Source organism: Psittacula echo (assembly GCF_963264785.1).
Source record: "Psittacula echo genome assembly, chromosome: 2".
NCBI lineage: Eukaryota > Metazoa > Chordata > Aves > Psittaciformes > Psittacidae > Psittacula > Psittacula echo.
The window spans coordinates 38,131,773-38,150,287 of record NC_137737.1 but is presented as its reverse complement, the minus strand read 5'-3'; the positions used below and the strand labels follow the sequence as shown (position 1 = coordinate 38,150,287).

Below are 18,515 nucleotides of genomic sequence, written 5' to 3'. Positions count from 1 at the left end.
TGCTACTGCTCCAGAGTTTATCTTGGGCTCATCAGCACGCTTATTACAAGGATTTTTCCGTCATCCAAGTCATCACTTTTTGATTTTTAGATTGTGATTTATCAGTCTGAATTGTTAGATTATGATCAATCTGAATTGCTCTTTCAAATTTCCTTTGCATTGGGATAATTTGCTGGTTTACAATTTAATGTAACTTTTTTTTAAATCTTTGCAGTTCATCCCCTTGTTTGTCTTTCAGATGATCTTTCTGGTAGACCTTATTCGTTAGTTACCCAAGTTAGAATTGTTTTATTTTTCTGAGAATATTGAACTCTTTGCACTCAGTTTACTATTTCACATTTAGGTTCTCCTCAGTTCTGCCCTAAAAATCCAGAACTCCCATAGAAACATCTGTCTGTCTTTGGAGTGAGAGAAGGACCAGAATATAATCTTTCATATGTTTTAAGAATCTCATATTATGTGTCCTGTTTTTCACCAGTCGAGTAATTGAACTTAACTAATGTTGGGAGCCCTCCATTTTCTTCAAGTTCTTGGGATAATTACAGTCAAACCCAGCTAATTCACTGTTCTAAGTCTATACTCGGTATATTGCAAAGTGATTTGTGTAGTCTTACGAGCAAGAAGGATGAAGAACAACCAGTACTGTTGGTAGCTGCTTAGGCAAGACTGAATTTTGGATACATTGTCACATTTCCTTTATTGTCATGTTTGTCATCCTCTTCAGTCATTTCTCTCGCATTTTTACTTTCTTTGGCTTCTTTTCTACCAATGCTATGAATTTCTCTTGCAGAAAGGTTTCAGGTGTAAAAATAACAAGTAATATATGTATTTGCTGACTATTTTTTGAAGTTAGCTTTTTGTGCATTTTTCCGATTTGGTTTCTTGTCACTTGCCTAAAATTCGTCTGGTCAAGCAAATACAAGTTGAAAGGTTTGACATTAGTATTGTACAGAGTTGATTGCCAGTGCTGCTTTATCTTTCCATGTATAAACATAATGGAAAGATTTCAGGTACTTCTGCGATTAGGAACTTCTGAAACTGAAGGACAGGAGAGGTATTCCTGGGATTGGAGGAACAGTAGTCCTAAGGCGCTGCAGGAAACAATGGATGTAATGTGGTTCATGGCATATTTGCAGGGGCAGCAGTGAAGCATGAAGCAGCAGTGTGAAGATTCAGCCACAATGCGGGAACTGAAAAGATACTAGTTAGGTGATGCTGTTATCATAAGTAAACACATCTACTAAATTGAATTTCTGAAATGGCATTTGCCTTACAATTTTTATTCAGAAGTTATGTAAAGCCACTTCACCTCGTGTTCAGCTGTTTAGATAATAAATTTTTAATTAAGTAGTAAATATTTAAAATTATTTTAAAGCCATTTTAAAGGTCCTGCCAGTAATTTTATCAGTGACAAAAAAACATACTAAGTTAGAAATTTCAGGAATTACCAGGTAGTTTGCAGATTATACTCAGAGCTCTGACTCTTACAGTATTGCGTATTTTCCAGATAGGCTAGGAGTTACTAACTGGAATTATTCTTGGTTTCCACTGATAAGAATACCAGTGGAATGATGCATCTTCTTTAACTATTTCCCTTTAAATCTTTCTTCTTACTATATTCTCTTCTCTTGCCACAGTTATCTGCATTAGGAAGAATATAGGGAGGTAGATATATTTTTTCTCCTTTATTAGAGAGTTTCATTCTTACGTGACGTGTTGCAATTTAATATAAATATAGGAAATGCTGTAGTAGGTTTTTCTATGTCCAAGAATTCCTGATGTGTTCATGTTGTCACTAGGTGGCGGTATCCGATACGGTTGGAAACTGTCATTAGATTTTTAAAACCGTCGTTTGTTTGGACCTGATTTTTTTTGTAAAGGCTTGAGGTTTCTCCCTTTTTAGAAATTGGAGCATGTTGCAAAAGTACTTGTTGAAAGAGGAGAAACTAACTTTCTGACAAGAGGTGTACTTATTAATTTTCTTAGGTGATCTTTGCTGTTACCAGATCTACTTGCAGGGGCATGGGTTTTTTTTCCGGCAGGTGATGATATAAACAGGGATGAACTTTGATTTAGAACAGCTTGGTTTCCTTTGTTTCCTTGTAACTCATAGAAGAGTGATTTTTGCTTTTGTGCCTGTCTTCTCAGTTAACTAATTCTGAAGGAGGCATGGGTAGACTGGTGACTGTGCTGAAGTTAACCTAACAGCTTTCAGACACACGATCAATGTAGCTTGACTATGAGATACTCAGTTATCTGTCAAGGGAAGAAATACTTAAATCATAGAATCATTCCAAATCATTTTCTGAGTACTAGGTATTATTTATATGTGACTTTGCTGTACTGATCTCAGCATTAGTTCCTAAATCTGAAGCCTTAGTTTAGCAGACTGAGCTTTACACTGATATTTGTGAAAGATTTTTAAGAAATACATGTGATGTGTTAAATTTTTTTTTAACATTCTGTCGCTTACTTCTGCCATTCATTTCTCTTCATTGCACATATAAATGTGCTATTGCTGAAAAATAGCTCTTCCCTAGTTTGAAGGATCCTTCACTAGTGGGTTTTTCATTTTTTAATTAGGCTAATTCTCTTGCCCTCAGCTCAAAGAAAAGATGAATTGTTTCAGCATATGGTAGTTTATAGCAACACAGTTATAAGTCAGTGAGATAATGGCCTGCTGCAAAGTGTTATCTATGCCCCACTCAATGTTTTAATTCCAGGCAAGTTTGAAGATAATCCTTAAAAATACAGTTTCAAATCAAAGAATTCTGCACTGCAAAAAAACCCTTTAATGTGTATAGCTGACAACTCCAAGGAAGGAGTTGCACTTTCAGGCCACAAAGGTAGGGAACAAGTTAGTATTTGTAAGGTTTTGGCAATTGTTTTTTGAAGTTGGGTTTTTGTTTGGTTTTGGTTGGGGGTTTTTTGGATTCATTTTTTTTTTTTTTGCTTGTTTGGGTTGTGGGGTTTTTTTTGGGGGGGGGTGTTTGGGGGTTGGGTTGTTTTTTTTTTGTGCTTAACAGTACAGGAAAAAGCTAAGCCATCACTGTAATAACTTCTGCACTGTTGCAAAATTCAGTGAGGTAAACTTGAAGTTGGTGAAGGGAGCATGACATACCATGCCTAGTACTATGTGTTACAGTGAAATGCAGAGCTGGTTTTTGGAATTACAGAAATATTTAGAAGAGTTTATTTTACTTGCTGTGGTCCTGAGGCTTTAGCCCATTAGTAAGGGTTGTCATAGTTTTATGCTGTTGTACATGAATTATCAGTGTTAAAAAACATAGTTGGAACTCAGTGCTTTAGAGGGAGCTTTCAAATATGAAAGTCAGTGTGCTCTGAAAAAAGGAAATACAGATATTTTTAAATTGGTCGTGGTGTATGTTCCCATGTTTATTTGCAGGATCAGACGTGCTGCTCTTTATTTAGGTAGTTTGGGGACCTAGCAGAACTGTTCCAAGTAGACAGTACTTGCACTGCTCAGATGATGTGTATGTAAGCCCAGAGCTTCTTCAAATCCTTATGCTTATAGCCAGTTTCTAAGCTTGAATTTTGAAGTACTTTTATTCTTCAATAAGGGTCTGTAAGTGCTCTTCCAATCAGTTGTACATAAATATTTTAGCTATTCCTGACAGCTCTGTGTGTGTTTGAGAGCTGTAGGATGCATTAAGTCAAGTCAGAACAGAATACCAAATAGAGTAAATGCTTTCTTTCCTACAAACAAAACTTATTTGCAAAGTTGTTTTATTATTCATAGTATGAAATTATAAAGGATAAAAATTACCAGGAAACTAACTCTCAAAAAAAAAAAAAAAAAAAAGAAAGGGGGAGCGTGGAGTAATACATATATGCATGTATATGGGATTCTTTGCTCTTCAAGATAGCTGCTTTTCTTAAATTTTTCTGAGAATAATTCTGGTACAAGTTACAAGTAGTTGGTATTCTACCAAATCCAACAGCTTTTGAAAAAACACTATCAACAGTAAACTTGTAAAACTATTCATTGGGCTCTTAGAGAGGGAAGTTGTTAAACTGTTACTGGCTTCTAACTATATCTTGATGATTTGCTATTGTTGCTAAAACTGCATGATTCTTAGAATTGTTCAACTTGATCAATTTTTAAAGTGAAAAAAAAAAAAAACCTGCTTAGAAGAGGCTTTTCAGATTTTCTTGTAAGTTTTTTGTTTTGTTTTGAACAGAACTTCTTGGTATACATAAACAGGCAACAGTAGGCTTTTTGACATTGATGGAATCTCTGAGATATTGTAAGGTAAGCAGTTTTATGCATAATTTAAGAATTTTATTAAGGTGTTGTTGACCTCTTAGACAGTATTACTAACAGTTTCACTGTGAATTTGAGATATTAAAGAGTTTTCAGAGTATGTTGACAATAATCATAGAATCATAGAATAGTTAGGGTTGGAAAGGACTTTATAATGCTACATGAAAAACAGATACATGATAAAGTTGTTAAATGCACCTTACTGAGTAAATGTTGTTGCTATTTACATTGGTACAATAAAGTTCTAATTTAATATAGCCAGGTAGAACCTTACGTTTTTACTAAAATAAGGCTCAATGCAAATTATGCAAAAAGTCTCACAGTGACTTGCTATTGTGAATGTTGCAGTTTTATTGTTCTTTTATGCTATCACTGTCTTCAATTTAAAATAAAAAGCCATAATAAATAAATACGGTAGAACAACTATAAAGTAAATGTATTCTGAATAGAATATGTTCAAGACCTAAAAGCTACTTACGTATTTATCTGTGAACATTTGAAAGTAACTGAAGTGCAGCCTAGTCCATATTGTTTCTTCCTGTTGTACATTTCTTGATTTAATGTTTTTATTTGAGAAATTTTTTTGCTTTTCAAATACTACTTCGAAACAATGTTACTGCTCTATTTCAAAAGGCTTTTTGGCTTTTCTTGTCAATCTCTATTGAATACCTGTAGCTTATTTTAGGATTAAAGAGGATTAAGTAGTTTGCACAAAGTTGGTGTATTGTCTGTAACTAACTGTCCATTTATTATGTAAATGTCAGTTCTGAGTTGATTCATCCAAAACCAGCTAATAAGTCTTGTGGACTTCCACCTCATTTACGATCCAGTTGTAGAATTGTTAAGCATAAGAGTATTTATGTACAGTTTGAACCATGTCTCCAATGGTAAAATAAGGGATATTGTTGATACTACAATCTCACTGCTGTTTTATTTCAGTTAATTATCATAAGCTATCTTGTTTTCCAAGTCAAAAAAGAATCAGTGATCGCAATTAAAATCTAAGTATTTTAGACTGCTTTGTCATCTCATTGATGTTTTATATTAGTTTTCAGAGCAGTTGGAACTCCACTAACTGAATTCTCATTAACTTGATCACTAACTAGATGAGTTTTCTGGGTTTGATGTTTCTGATTTTGTTGCACCTGTTTAGGTTGGCTCCTATTTGAAATCTCCAAAATTTCCCATTTGGATACTTGGCAGTGAAACGCACCTCACAGTCTTTTTTGCTAAGGTATGTTAAATGTGATTTTTGGTAACCTCAGGCAGATAAACACTGCATAAATTCAAAGTTCAGATCTTGCTACAGTGTGATTTTCATGTGGCTTTAATGTAAAAATGTAGTCACCAGACCTTTTAATTAAGCCTTCCCTTGAAGGCAAAGTTATTCATATGGTTTAATGGTATCTCATAAATTTTAGTAAAGTCTTTCAGTTCTAGCTTAATTTATTAGGTTGAGGGAAGGTTATGCTTTAGAATACCATAATTGGGATAAGCACTATCTTAAATTTCTATAGTGTGAGAGATATAAAAAGAAAATAGTTATGTGTAGGTGCCTGTTAGTAGTTTAATCGCCCTGACAGTACTTTCACAATTTTTAATTTATAACCATAGTTTGTTGTTCTGGATTTAAAATCAGTATCAAGACTATAATGATAATTCCTTGTATTTATTCTAGATTTAAAATACGTATGAGGACTGTAATAATAATTCCTTATATTTATTTTATCAAATACGTACTGTAATCTGTAGAATGTACAAAAAGCTTTTGAGATGAGTTCTCAAAGTATGAGACCAAATTTTCTGAGAAGACAGTTTCTGTTTCTTTAGTTGAAGATTTAACTTGCTTTCCTTACATTTTTCTATTTCTATGCAACACTTGTATCTGCTTAAAAATAGTTGTTGAAACTTTAAATGCTACTTACTAGTACATTTATTAGTACTTACTAGAAATGAGCTTTCTTATCCTTAATATCTTACAGATGAATGACTATTGTAAGTTTAAATCTTGAAAGGAAGTACTAGAACATAAGACAAAGTTAAGCCGTTTAGGCCAAAGTTTTCTTTAAGGAAATTAATCTTTAAGAAGGGAACACAAAACCTAAGATTTTTCTTAGAAAAACAACTAAACCTCCCAATACAATGGGAGTTTACGTGTGGCAGTGGTTCTTTACTTTTAAATTTAAAAATCCTTTAAATTAATTAGTCTGTGTTGCACACTGAATTTTTTTTGCAGATTCTGTTGCAAATGGCATGCTAGAGCTTCCCTGAATCCCTTGTGTCTGATAAATGCTTTCTCTTCCTTACTCCATGGTTAACAGAAAAATCTTTATCCTCCTTTGAATGTTTTCTTTTCTGCCTTACTCTCTTCCCAGTAAAGCTTTTTTATTTCAATTTTGAAATTTAATCCACATTTTTTTCTTCTGTCAAAGTCAGTACCTTGTCCTATAGATAGCAGTCTGATGCAAATAGGCATAATCACACTGTTATACTAGTCAAATGTACGTTACTTGTCCAGAATGTTATTACAGCTTCTTACATTTTGTTCCTGCAGTGACCTTTTCCAGATAGAAATCCATTTCTAATGCTCTTTCTCTTAGGATGCTGGGGACTGTTTGCTGGGTTTAACATAACTGGGCATCAATATCTGGTGCCTCCAATACAGCTTGGTTCCTTTTTCTTCACTGAACTCCTCTTAGCCTGCAGAAAGCTGAAGGTTGTGATTATTATCTTAGGAAATAAAACAGGGAAGAGAAGCAACATAGGCTTGGCAAAGAATTTCCTCGAGTTTTTTTTTCTTTTTTTTTTTTGCATTTGATGTAAAGAAGCAGGAGCTGAAGGTGTGTAGAAGTTCTGAGTCCTGCAATTTGCATGTCTGATCTCACCATTTCTAAATTTAAGGTTGCTGAGCATTTCAGGTGGAGCAGAGATGTCAGCTACAGTGGAAATATGAATCATGTCAGCAGTCCATTTATTTTGTCCGTTGAAGCTACATGCCAAAAACTACAGGAAGAAACTTGAATTAATTGCCAGTGGTTAGTGACAGAGTTGTTGAACTAGTGTGTGTAATTGTCTAAATGTTGCTTGATTCTGAGGACGTAACTTCTGTCTTGATGGTGATTTTGATTACATGAGAGAGAAATCTTCAGAATGGAAAGAGAAAAACGGACTGTGGAGCCAAAAGCAGTGCAGATTAAGTTTGAAAAAAAGTAAATGCAGCTTTAATTCTTTCAAGTTGCTTATGATTTACAGGAGCCTAAACTCTTATGATTAAATAGATGAACATCAGGCAATTACTAAGCAAAATAGTAGTCACCTTTGTTGTTAGTTATGTAATAATAATTTGGCCTAGAAACCTAGAAAAAAATCAATCTTCCCAGGCTACTACTATGATGGACAAGTAGCGTGGAGAAATTGGGGAATGGGGCAATCTTCATTGCTGTCTTGGAGACATTTCTCAAGCTTGGGAGGTTCAACAAGCAAAAGGTTTTATTGAAGAGAATATCAGTAATTTTTCTTCCTGGATCTTAGCTGACCTGTTGCCAGCCAAACGGTTATTTACAGTTAGATACCTTGGAGGCAACCATGCAGACACAATGAGTTGAAGTGCAGTGCATCACCTCCCACTCTACTCAGCACTTGTTAGGCCACACCTGCAATACTGAGTTTAATAAACATATTACAGCTTATTCTGCAGATGAGTGTGTTATGTAGTTGGAAAGGACATATGAATATCTATATTACCTGAATAGTTAATTTTTCAGAACTCTTGTACTTACATGTATCATAATAGAGCCGCAAAAGCTTGTGTCACTAGTTTGGAGAGGAGAGGGGACAAACTTTAGCAAGGAACTCTAATTAGTCCCAGCGTATTTTCTTTCTTTCAGTTACAGCTGTGTGTGTATAAATCCAGGAAGTTGCTTAATGCTCATCCATACAAATTTAACATTTGTTAAAGAAATAAGGGTGGCTGTTGCTGCTAGTGGTAATGGACTGTGCATTTGCAGCAAGGTAGGTTTTCCCTGAAAATGAGTATGCAAGTTCTTCATAGGCAGCTAAATCCAAGCAGTCATCATTCCTGCCTCTCCTTGTTCTCCCTCCTTCTCAGTGAATAAGAAAACTTTCAAATGGCCTCAGGCCAACAAAAACAAACAAGGAAGCTTTCATCTGACATGCTAAGTATCCCTGCATGCTCTGTCAGATGATGGTAAGGCAAAGAGACAGTATCATAAATGTTGTCTAAAAATCAACTTAAAGGACTTTTTTGGGTTTGGTTGTTTGGGTTTTTTTTTTTGGGGGGGAGGGTCGGTTGTTTGTTTGGGTTGTTTTTTTTTTTTATTTTTGTTTTATTGTAGGAAAAAGAGATTTGGGGCAGCTCTAAATTACTTGATGTAGGGATAAAGCCGTGATGCTCTGGATCAAGTGCTCTATGGTCAGTTCTTGGTTATTTTTATGATGCTTGTAACATAGGAAGTTGGAACAAGCTGAGACTTTTCAGAACTTTAGGAATGTGAAGGGTGTGGTCAGACACTATATAAAAGAATACGAACAGGTTGAAAATGTTATGTGAAATAGAATAAGAAAACACTTCAGTACAAACAATAGGAAGAATAACAGCAGGTTAATAGATGCTTTCTAACTACTATTTGCTGATGTGCAAATTCACATTGTCTGAAAGTTTGAATTCAGACTCTTTGGAAGTTCAAAGACAGCATGGAATGAGTGTCTGTTTGGTGACTTGAAACTGTCCATGGGGACACTTCAGAGCTGTATAAGTTTTTGAAAAATTCCCTTAGTTTATTCCTAGGTCTTGAAGCACAGAGGCCACAACAGAATCTATCCGTTTTCAGTTACAGCATTGTGGCACTTCTGGACTTGAAAAATCAGATAAGCAGACTAAACTGCTAGCTGAGACATCTGAACAAGTTACAAATTACTGCTTTTCAAGGAAAATGTGCCTGTTGTGCTGTGTTGGGACTGTACTCACGGGTTTGGATTACATTTATTTTTGTAACTTTGATCACTGTAACCCGTTCTGCATGTTCTTGGGGCTGTTCTTCAGCATCCTTGATAGTATTGTCTCTCAAAAGAAAGAACATTCACTTCTGTTCCTAAACAATCTTTTTCATCAAAGTTCATCAGAGGGACACCTGAACAAACACTGACACTGCCATAGGAGACTCTGAATTTGGGTCAGTGGTATTTATCAGAACTGGGCTAAGGGCAAGTGTTATTTTGTGTACAGCATTTAATCTCTGGACACCAACAGAAAATGTCAGTGACCATGAAAGAAAAGAAGATGCGTATGTGAAAACTCAACCATTACTAGTATGTGTTAGCAACTCCGATCTCTGCAAAAGTAACCTATATATATCCAAATAAATTATATTTATCCTTTAACTTGGAACTCTTGTACTTTAAGAAGATAGTGAAAAATAGCTATGCCCTTCCGTTTGTTTTTTGCTCCCACGACCAGCGAGGGCAGGTAATCAAATTTTGAAAGTCTTTACCAGAGAAGAAATCAAAATCAGATTTTGAAGAATACTACTTCAGGAAATGGTTACAGAGCATGTGGTTTCAGAGTCTTTAGTTTCCCCGAGTAAGTGGAATTCGTTCTGCTTGAGACAGCCTGGATATCTAATAGAAAGAATATAGATGTGCAGAAATAACTTCTGGGCTAAAGTAGGGTTTAAATTTTCTGTGTGCAAATGCTGCTCTGTTCTTGACAACATCTCTGACCTGGCTAAATCAGCAGTTAATCTTCAACTATTTCTATTAGCTGTTAAATTAAGAGCTCCTTTCTGTAGGAAGAGATCTGTTTTTGGAAGTAATGGTAGAGCAGATTCTTTTTGAAAGGAATGGTAGATCAGGTTGTTTCTGGTGGGATCTGTGGACCTCCAAAGAAAATTGAAGTTACTGGTTGGTTTAAGCTTCAGAGTATGAATGCTGTTGCTAAGTGAATTTAAATTGTTTGAATAATGCTGTAGTTCATAAGGCGTGTTTGTCCAAATCAGTTTCCTAACAGAAAGGCCAACTTTGAGGCCTCATAGTTGTCAGGGGGCACGTCAAAATAAAATACTTCTGTAAGGTATCTGCCCTATTCCAGCTTTGGAAGATCACAGACCTTACTGTGAAACCTTATTCTGCTCTTTGTGGGTCTGTTCCATTTGGACTTCTGGATGATATTTTTTCTAACATAGATGTGAGCTTCTCTCTATGATCAGACCTTTCTGGGCAGTTTATTTGTTTGAGAGGTTTTCCATGGGAAAACTTGTGCTTTTTTTCTTCTTATCAGTGATTTTCACACCAGTGTTTATCCCTGCAACTTCTAGATTTTGTCTAAACTTTTCATTGTAGTAAAAGAGACTTTGTGATGCAACAGTGTATGGTGGCATATTTCTTTTTAGTGAAACAGGTTCATTATATCAATTTACCCAAAGTCATAGTGGCTTTATTTTCTCTAAATATAACAAATCTGTAGCACTGTCATATATGAGGTCTCTGGGTTTTTGGGGAGGTTTTTGGTTATTAGAAATGTAATTTAGGCTTTGAGTGAAGGTAGCTTTCATAAGAAGCTCTGCTATCATACATTTTTTTGGCTTTGGTCAAGAGAAACATTTCTGTCTCCTTTTATTTTCCCATTTTCCACATTGCTGGAATGAGCAGCCAACTGCGATAGCTGCAGGAAAAAAAATCAGATATGTCTTCTCTTGGTTTTTGGTGATCTGTACTTCAGCTGTACTAAAAGAATTTTTCAATAGTGCGGAAACCAAAGCCGGTTGGAGTGAGTAGATGAACTTTCCACAGGACATGTTCTTTTCTGTGTTTTGCACAAGGCTTGGAAAAGAAGGAAAGATTGTGAAGAAGCCAGGTATGCCCTCTCCAATCCAAGAGATAAAGATCTAACTCTGGTTTTACAACCTCCCTGACATCCTTTCAGGCTTCATTGTTTCTTGGAGAACTCTGGACTTCCAAGAAGAGCAGAGATATACAGAGGATAGTAGAAAAGTTGAGTGTGAAGATGGAAGTGGTAGGCAGTTGGGGCTGATCTGCAGAACCAGAAGGTTAGGGTTTGTAGATCATTGTGCCATAAGAAATCCAGTATAGACACTGCTTAGACCAAATCATAGTCTGATGCGGTAGACTGGAAACACTGTGATTATGACATACATTATCACATCCTAAATCAAAAGAGAGTCAAGAGACTGTACTAAATTTTTCAAGATTTTAGTGGGCCTGACTTGGATTTTCTGGTTTTAGAATTGGTGATACAGGATCATCACTCCATCTTCCACAGTCAGGTAAGACTCTAGTTACGCACAATTTTGGAGTCTTTCAGGTATTATTAGAAGGATGGAGTGTGATCTGCCACACAGTTATGAGGAGGTGTTGAAGTGGAGATCCAGCTATATGGATTTTTTTGTTTTTATTAGCCTAGTGCAGTAACTAAAAATGTTGAGCTAGGCATAGAAAGCCATACCTGTGGAATCTAAGATCATATGATTTATTTTTATCAAGGCTGAAGTATAATAACATACCTGTATATGTTGAGGAAATTGCATGTGAAGAGTATTAAAGAGCATTGTGGTGGTCTTCCAGTTCCTGAGGTTGGGTGGTAAAGAAGTTAATGTCTTTGAAGACTGGAGACATGCATCTTTGGGCAGTAGCAGGCATTTTGATGATTTGTGGCAAAAGCTCTAAAGTGAGAACATTTAGGAATTAGGTCAGGGTCCTGTAATGCTTCTATTGCTCTTGTTGGAACTGCTGTGCATCCCATAATAATGAGTAGCAATTATGAGGATCTGCTGCTCATAATGTGGTCCTCAATAAGATCATAAGGGGGTAACTCAGTCATGTGGTTTTACATCATTTGCCTTTGAGTTGAGACATAGAAATTGTAATGTAGATGTCATTAAACTGAGATGTAAGACTCTGAATGTTAATCTAACCAATTGTTTGGGATTTACCACTCTAAAAGAATTGTGTTCACTGTGTTTACCCTAATTCTCTGACTAATTTCAGCCATTTAGTCATATCTATATGTTCTTAAAGTTTTACGAAATTTTTAACATTCCTCCCATTATCTGCAGCTTTCACAATGATAATTTAAGGACATTGTTCATGGTTGGCTGATACAAACCATGAAATGTAATTGTATGTGCCCCTAAGCAAATCAGCAAATTACTTCCTTTTGGGAAAAGACTTCTCATCCATCTGTTTTCTTTCAGAGGAGGAGATTTAGTTTTATATAGGAAGTAGTTGAGTGTAGAGCTGCTTAGATGATACCATTTTTCATTGTTCCAATTTTTTTTGTCACTAAATTATTACTCCTGAAATGTTACACATTTTAATACTGGTTTGTGCTGAGGTAGATGAGAGAATGACTGTATTGATTCCTTGCATGCTCTTTTCAAGCCTAGATGAAAACTTGTAAAATGGGGTGTGAGGAGTAGTTCTGGCAGTTCTCATAGGAACTTTCGATCCAGGAAAATTCACATCTAAAAATTCAAAATAAAGCACAGCCACTTGTTGCATGAGACGCCCTTTAAAACAGAGGAAGGAAGGAAGAAAGGAGGAAAGAAGGAAAGAAAGCGGGAGTGTAATTAAGAGAACCTGTACTAAATCCACAAATGAAAAATGAAGGAATTTCCCATGAACTGCTAACCTCTCAATTTAATATGTCATAGGAGCACTCCTGGCTTGGAAAACTCACAAAGAAAATATGCCTAAGTAATAACCATGTATATACCACATTAACCATTTTTAGAAAAATTGTATTCCCTAATCACTTCAAGTCTATTTGAAATATAATTAGGAAAAAAGTGATTCTAGCAATCATCTATTTATTCAGTTTTCCAGCTTCCTGGCTCCCTTCAAAGCATATGGTCTGTTTACTTTCCATTTTCCGAGTTTGTGCTTCAGTTAGTTAAGAAATAAACTTTATCTGATTTTTAAAGATTAGCACTAGGCTGTGGGAATGTTTGAGACTAATGTGCAGTCATCTCCATGAAACAATATTTTGGCTGCACCTTAAATGCTGCATTATTTCTGAAAGTTACCTGGCTATATTTTTAGTGGGATAGATTGTAGCGGTGAATGTGTAAAGCACCTGTTGTGAAAACTGCATGAAGTAGTATGGAAATGGTGGGTCATTTACTGTCCAGTTGTAGGCAAAGCAGTCCTGAGGAGTACCTTTTCCTCATATTTGAGTGAATGACTTACTATATAAAGTGGAATTGGAGACTGGAATGGTAATGGGAATGGGTCCTATCCCATAAAAGTATTTATTGGCACCTAGAAGGAATTGCAGCCTCCTGTTTCAGTAGGGAAGGTATGAGCAACTTCCAGTCTGTATGCATGTTGTGCTATCAGATGAAAGGCTGTTTTTTAAAGAAACAAGTTTTAGTCTTTTCTCTTTTGTAGTATGTGCAGAGCAGCTCACAAATAGTAAATGCATCAAAGACATGCTAAACGCAATCTTACAGTTTATAACCCACTGTATCAAATGAATTCTAAAAGTCAACAAACAGCATAGGAAAAAAGGCTGAGAACCTCATTGTATCATTGTGTATCCTTTTTAGGTGTGAAACCAATGTTGGTTCCAGCTATATTTGATACAATAGCGAAGACATTGGGCCTGAGTCATGACATGACGGGTAGATATTCTGTTTTTCAAATTTGGAGGAATAGGCATTCTGCCTCATTGTTTAAATATGATGAATACATTTACAGAGGTTTTAATAGTATTGCAGCTTTTAAATATCAACTGAATTTGTATTTACAGAAAAGTGTTGCATTAAAAAGTATTATTCCTAATGCCAAATGACGTAAAAAACAAAATGCTTTTTCCTCCATCATTTGCTTATTCCACTAGTCAGGTGCCCCAGCCTTTCCAGGTTCATGTCCTACTCAGTTCTGCAATGATTATTCTGTTTTCCGCTATACTAAATAGTGAAGTATTGTTTATGCTATTGCGCAGGTAGCAGTGCTTTGGGATACAGCCACCCACTGAGTGCTGACATCAAGTGCTTTTTAACACTCCTTTTTTAATACAATGTTGTCGTGGTTTAGAGCCAGCCAGTAACTCAGCACCAAACAGCTGTTCAGTCATCCCTCCCTTCCTCCTGGGTGGGATGGGGAGGAGAATCAAAGGAATGTAAGCTAAAGTCCAGTATAATACTACTACTACTAATAATAATAATAACAAATAAATAACAAGGGGAGAGAGTATAAAATTAAAAGGGGAAAGGAAAACCGAAAAATAAACAGCAGTGATGCACAATACAGTTGTTCACCACCCACCGACCCATACCCAGCCCAACCTGAGCAGCGATCTGGGCCTTCTGGGTATCTCCCCCCAGTTTATATACAGGGCATGGCATGCTGTGGTATGGAATGAACTAGCTTTAGCTAGTTTGGGTCAGGTGTCCTGTCTGTGTTCCCTCCTGGCTTTTGTGCCCCTCCTCACTGGCAGAGCGTGAGAGATTTGGAGAAGGCCGAGGTTCTTAATGACCTCTTTGCCTCAGCCTTCACCGACAAGTGCACTAGCCCTGCTGCTCAAGTTTTGGAAGGCAGATGCAGGGACTATGAGAATGAAGACTTTAGGCCCACTGTAGCAGAGGATCAGGTTTGAGATCATGAAGGAGCTGGCAAATGCAGTTGCTAAGCCACTGTCCATCATATTTGAAAAATCACAGCAGTCAGGTGAACTTCCTGATGACTGGAAGAAGGGAAATATAATCCTCATTTTCAAGAAGGGGAAAATGGATGACCCGGGGGATTACAGACCAGTCAGTCTCACCTCTATGCCTGGCAAAATCTTGGAGCAGATTCTCCTGGAAGGCATGCGAAGGCACGTGAAAAACAATGATGCCTGACTGGTTTGGTGGCCTTCTGTGATGGGGCTGCAGAACTGATGGACGGGGCAAAGCAGTTGGTGTCATCTACCTGTACTTGTGCAAAGTGTTTGTCCCGCATGACAATCTTGTCTCTAAATTGGAGAGACATCAATTTGACAGATGAACCCATCTGTCATACTTGTTCATTTCCCACCTCCTTATTGTAATTGCCGAATAGTATGTTAATGCTCACCACAGGTTTTATAGCAAACACTTCATGTCTATGTATTAGATATATTAGATATAACAGTATTACGTATTAGATATATGAGATACAACAGTATTAGATATAGAATGTATTAGGTATAGGAATGTTATCTAATGCAGATATTTTTCTGAAGTAGAAAAAAAGTAATATGATAATCGAAGCTACAGTTCCTCTTGAATAAATTACATTGTGAAGTTTTGGGGAGTCTTAAACCGTGGGATTTGCCAGTTTCCAGTTTGGTTCCTCTTTGGAATGAAGTTTGACATTTATACTACTGTATTCTGTCCTAAAGAAATAAATATCTAAATATGGCAAACAACAGATAATTTGAAAAGCTGCCCTTTTGGATTAAACTTGTGACTGGAGGGTAATACGTAATTTAGTAATTAGATGAGAATTCCAATAAACTCAAGTTTGCTAACTCCTGGTGTATAATTCCAGTAACATATTTTTGCTTTCAGAGCAGTCTTTGTTCTGTGATGATGAGCAAAACAAGTGAATAATAATTAAAAAAAACCCCAAAACTCTATACCTAATGTATATGACTCTACAGTAATCTCTTATAATCTGGCCTTCAAAGCAGGAAACATGGTGAAAAAGCTCTTACTTTGTGTCAACAAGTGAATTGTTGCCTTCTTGCAATGTTTTGAACTAAAAAAACATCATCTGTGGCAATGTAACTGTTAAATGTATTCGCTGTAGTTTGAGTTTCTCTAGTTTTTGAAAGACCGCAGTGCTGTGGCTTTTTTTGATGACTGTCTTATTAAACCATCCTCTCCCACAGGAATGGACCTTATATTACTGTTTCCGTAACTTAGCTGAGTGTATGTTAAGCCCTGCTTTCCAGATGGATAGGCTGAGAGTGTGCTCGCTGTAGATTTCTGTATTACTAATTCTTGCTCTTTGGTTTGTGTTTGCCTTTCCTCTACAGCCTCACCCCACCCTTGGATCAAGTAGGCTCCCTTTTCTGTCTGAGTAGTATGGGTGAAGGTGAAAAAGGATTTCAATAAGTAGTCGTCCTTATGTAGCTTTTCATTCTGCCCTGTTGAGAACTCTCTTCATTTGCAGTACCAGGAAGGTGCTGGAGGTACTGCCAAGTAAATGCAATCCTTTCAGTCTTACTCACAAGGCAGAGTGCAACTAGAGCCAGTTCACTTCTTTTCAACCACCTTGCTGAAACAGGTTGCTTACCATGAGTGTTTCTCCTCCACCACCACCTCTACCCTTTGAACACTTCCAGATAAACTGTGTCATCTTCTGCTGGTCTGAATTTAGAAGGCCTGTATTTTATTATCTAACCTGTGACAAGAGCTTTGCTACCATGGGGGTGGCATGCTTCCTTTTGTCTTTTCCTCCCTTGTTCAAGGAAAGGATTTTCTTTTGGCTTTTTCTGAATCCCAGGTAGACCACAGTCCCCATTCAAGGCTGAGGGGGATTCAGTATGTGATCTTAGACACCTGCCATTCTGAAGTGGGAACAGTTGTGGCTACTGAGTTCTTGTGTAGGGACAACTAAGTCAAGGACGTTTCTTTCAGTTCCTCTGTATACAGCTCTCAAGCAGGAAAGTCTTTTACTCCTCCTAGTATTCTGTGGGTATTTTGCACTAGTTTGACACTTCTGGTGTCTTCTATCACATAACATGCCGCAGACCAATCTCATATTCCACCAGCCAGCACAAGAAAAGCACTGTAAGCAGTTTGTAGAGGATACTACCACTGCAACAGCTATGGACAGCAGCCCTTCCAAACTACTGGTGCAGATGATGTTCCTGAACAGCAGTGGGAGTCTTGAGCTAGTCTTCATTGCCCATCTTTCTGTTCAGAGCCCAACTGTCAGTCCTTCAACTGACATTTATGTCAAATAACATCAAATGCTTTAGCATGGAATTCACAGGTAAGGTCTCTAGGAATTGCTTTGCTTTGTTGCTTACAGCATAGTTCTCCAGCTCTGTCTCTTTTCAGGGATCCTTCATGGAAGTGGCATGGATAATGGGATAACTGCCCATTATTCTCCTCTTTATTGGACCCATGCTTTTACCAAATGATTTTTGGGTTTCTGGTGTGGTCTTTTGCTGCCACCTTCCTCCCCAGCATCTGTCAGAACAGTCTGTATCTTCACCAAATGTTTTGCCATCTCTGAAGCCCTCAAGAGTGATGTGAGCCTTAATAAAGCAATGTTCTTTGAAGAAATCCAAAGTTGCTTCTGGGTAGTTAGTGAAACAGTGCAACTACTTTAAGCTAATTTAAAACTACAAACGTAACGTAACGTAAGCGTTTCTATGTCAAAGCACATTAGGTGAGAACAGACCATCTGAAGCCTGTCTTCCAGCAGCTTGTCTCCTAGACCCTTTCTGAAGTGATTTTTAATCTTTCCATTTCCATCTCTGTCTTGCACCTCTTTCTCCTGCTCCACAGACTCATACCTGCTATAATAACCCCCTGCTTTTCTCCTGTAATGATCCAGGAGTGCGGTCCAGGTCTGGGCTTGGGCCAGCAGTGTTTGAATGATTGTCTACCTGTTGCCCAACATAGTTCACAGCAGGTTTCTGTCTTCCCTCTTCCCTCTCAGTGGGCACACAAACCAGTATGTTTCCTCCCTGCTTGGCTTCCAGTTTCAACAACCAGTCATGGAACCCCATTCTGCCTGTTAAATAACATGGAAATTGGACAATGAATTTAGAAGTCAGCTAGAGAGATGGGAATTGGTTTCAGAGATCTTGTCAACCTTGTTTTCTTAGGAAACCATTTTGGAAAAGTTGATGATTTGAAAGCCACTGATGATAGTATTGAAAAATACATGCTTTTCTCTGTAATACAAGACTGGATTAAATGATTTTTGTTCTTGCAGATCTGATTATAGCAAATGGGTAATTTATCAATGTTTCTATATTGCCTTTAGGCAAATTTTTAAGAAGGAGGTTAGTGCTACAATATGTAATTCTTCCACATATCACTCAACAGTGCTGGTGTAGAACTGTAGAGCAGTCCATATGCAAACAGATTTCATTTTCAAGGGCAAGAGGTCTTTCAGGGTGGGATCTTTGTAAAAATTCATAGCCAGGATTTCAGCGTGGCTTAGCCATTATGTTCTGCTTTTGATTTGGAGAATGAAAACTTCTGGAATG

At 37.0% G+C, this 18,515-nt stretch overlaps 1 protein-coding gene across 7 annotated transcripts in view; it reads left to right on the top strand.

Moving 5' to 3' along the window:
* MINDY3 (MINDY lysine 48 deubiquitinase 3) overlaps window positions 1–18,515 on the top strand; it is a 53,128-nt gene that overhangs the window by 20,317 nt on the left and 14,296 nt on the right. For all 7 annotated transcript variants that reach the window (XM_080610173.1, XM_080610172.1, XM_080610178.1 and 4 more), the window contains 2 exons: window positions 4,203–4,273; window positions 5,439–5,519. In XM_080610173.1, coding sequence (XP_080466299.1) covers window positions 4,203–4,273; window positions 5,439–5,519 — 152 coding nt within the window. The remainder of the gene's footprint in view (window positions 1–4,202; window positions 4,274–5,438; window positions 5,520–18,515) is intronic.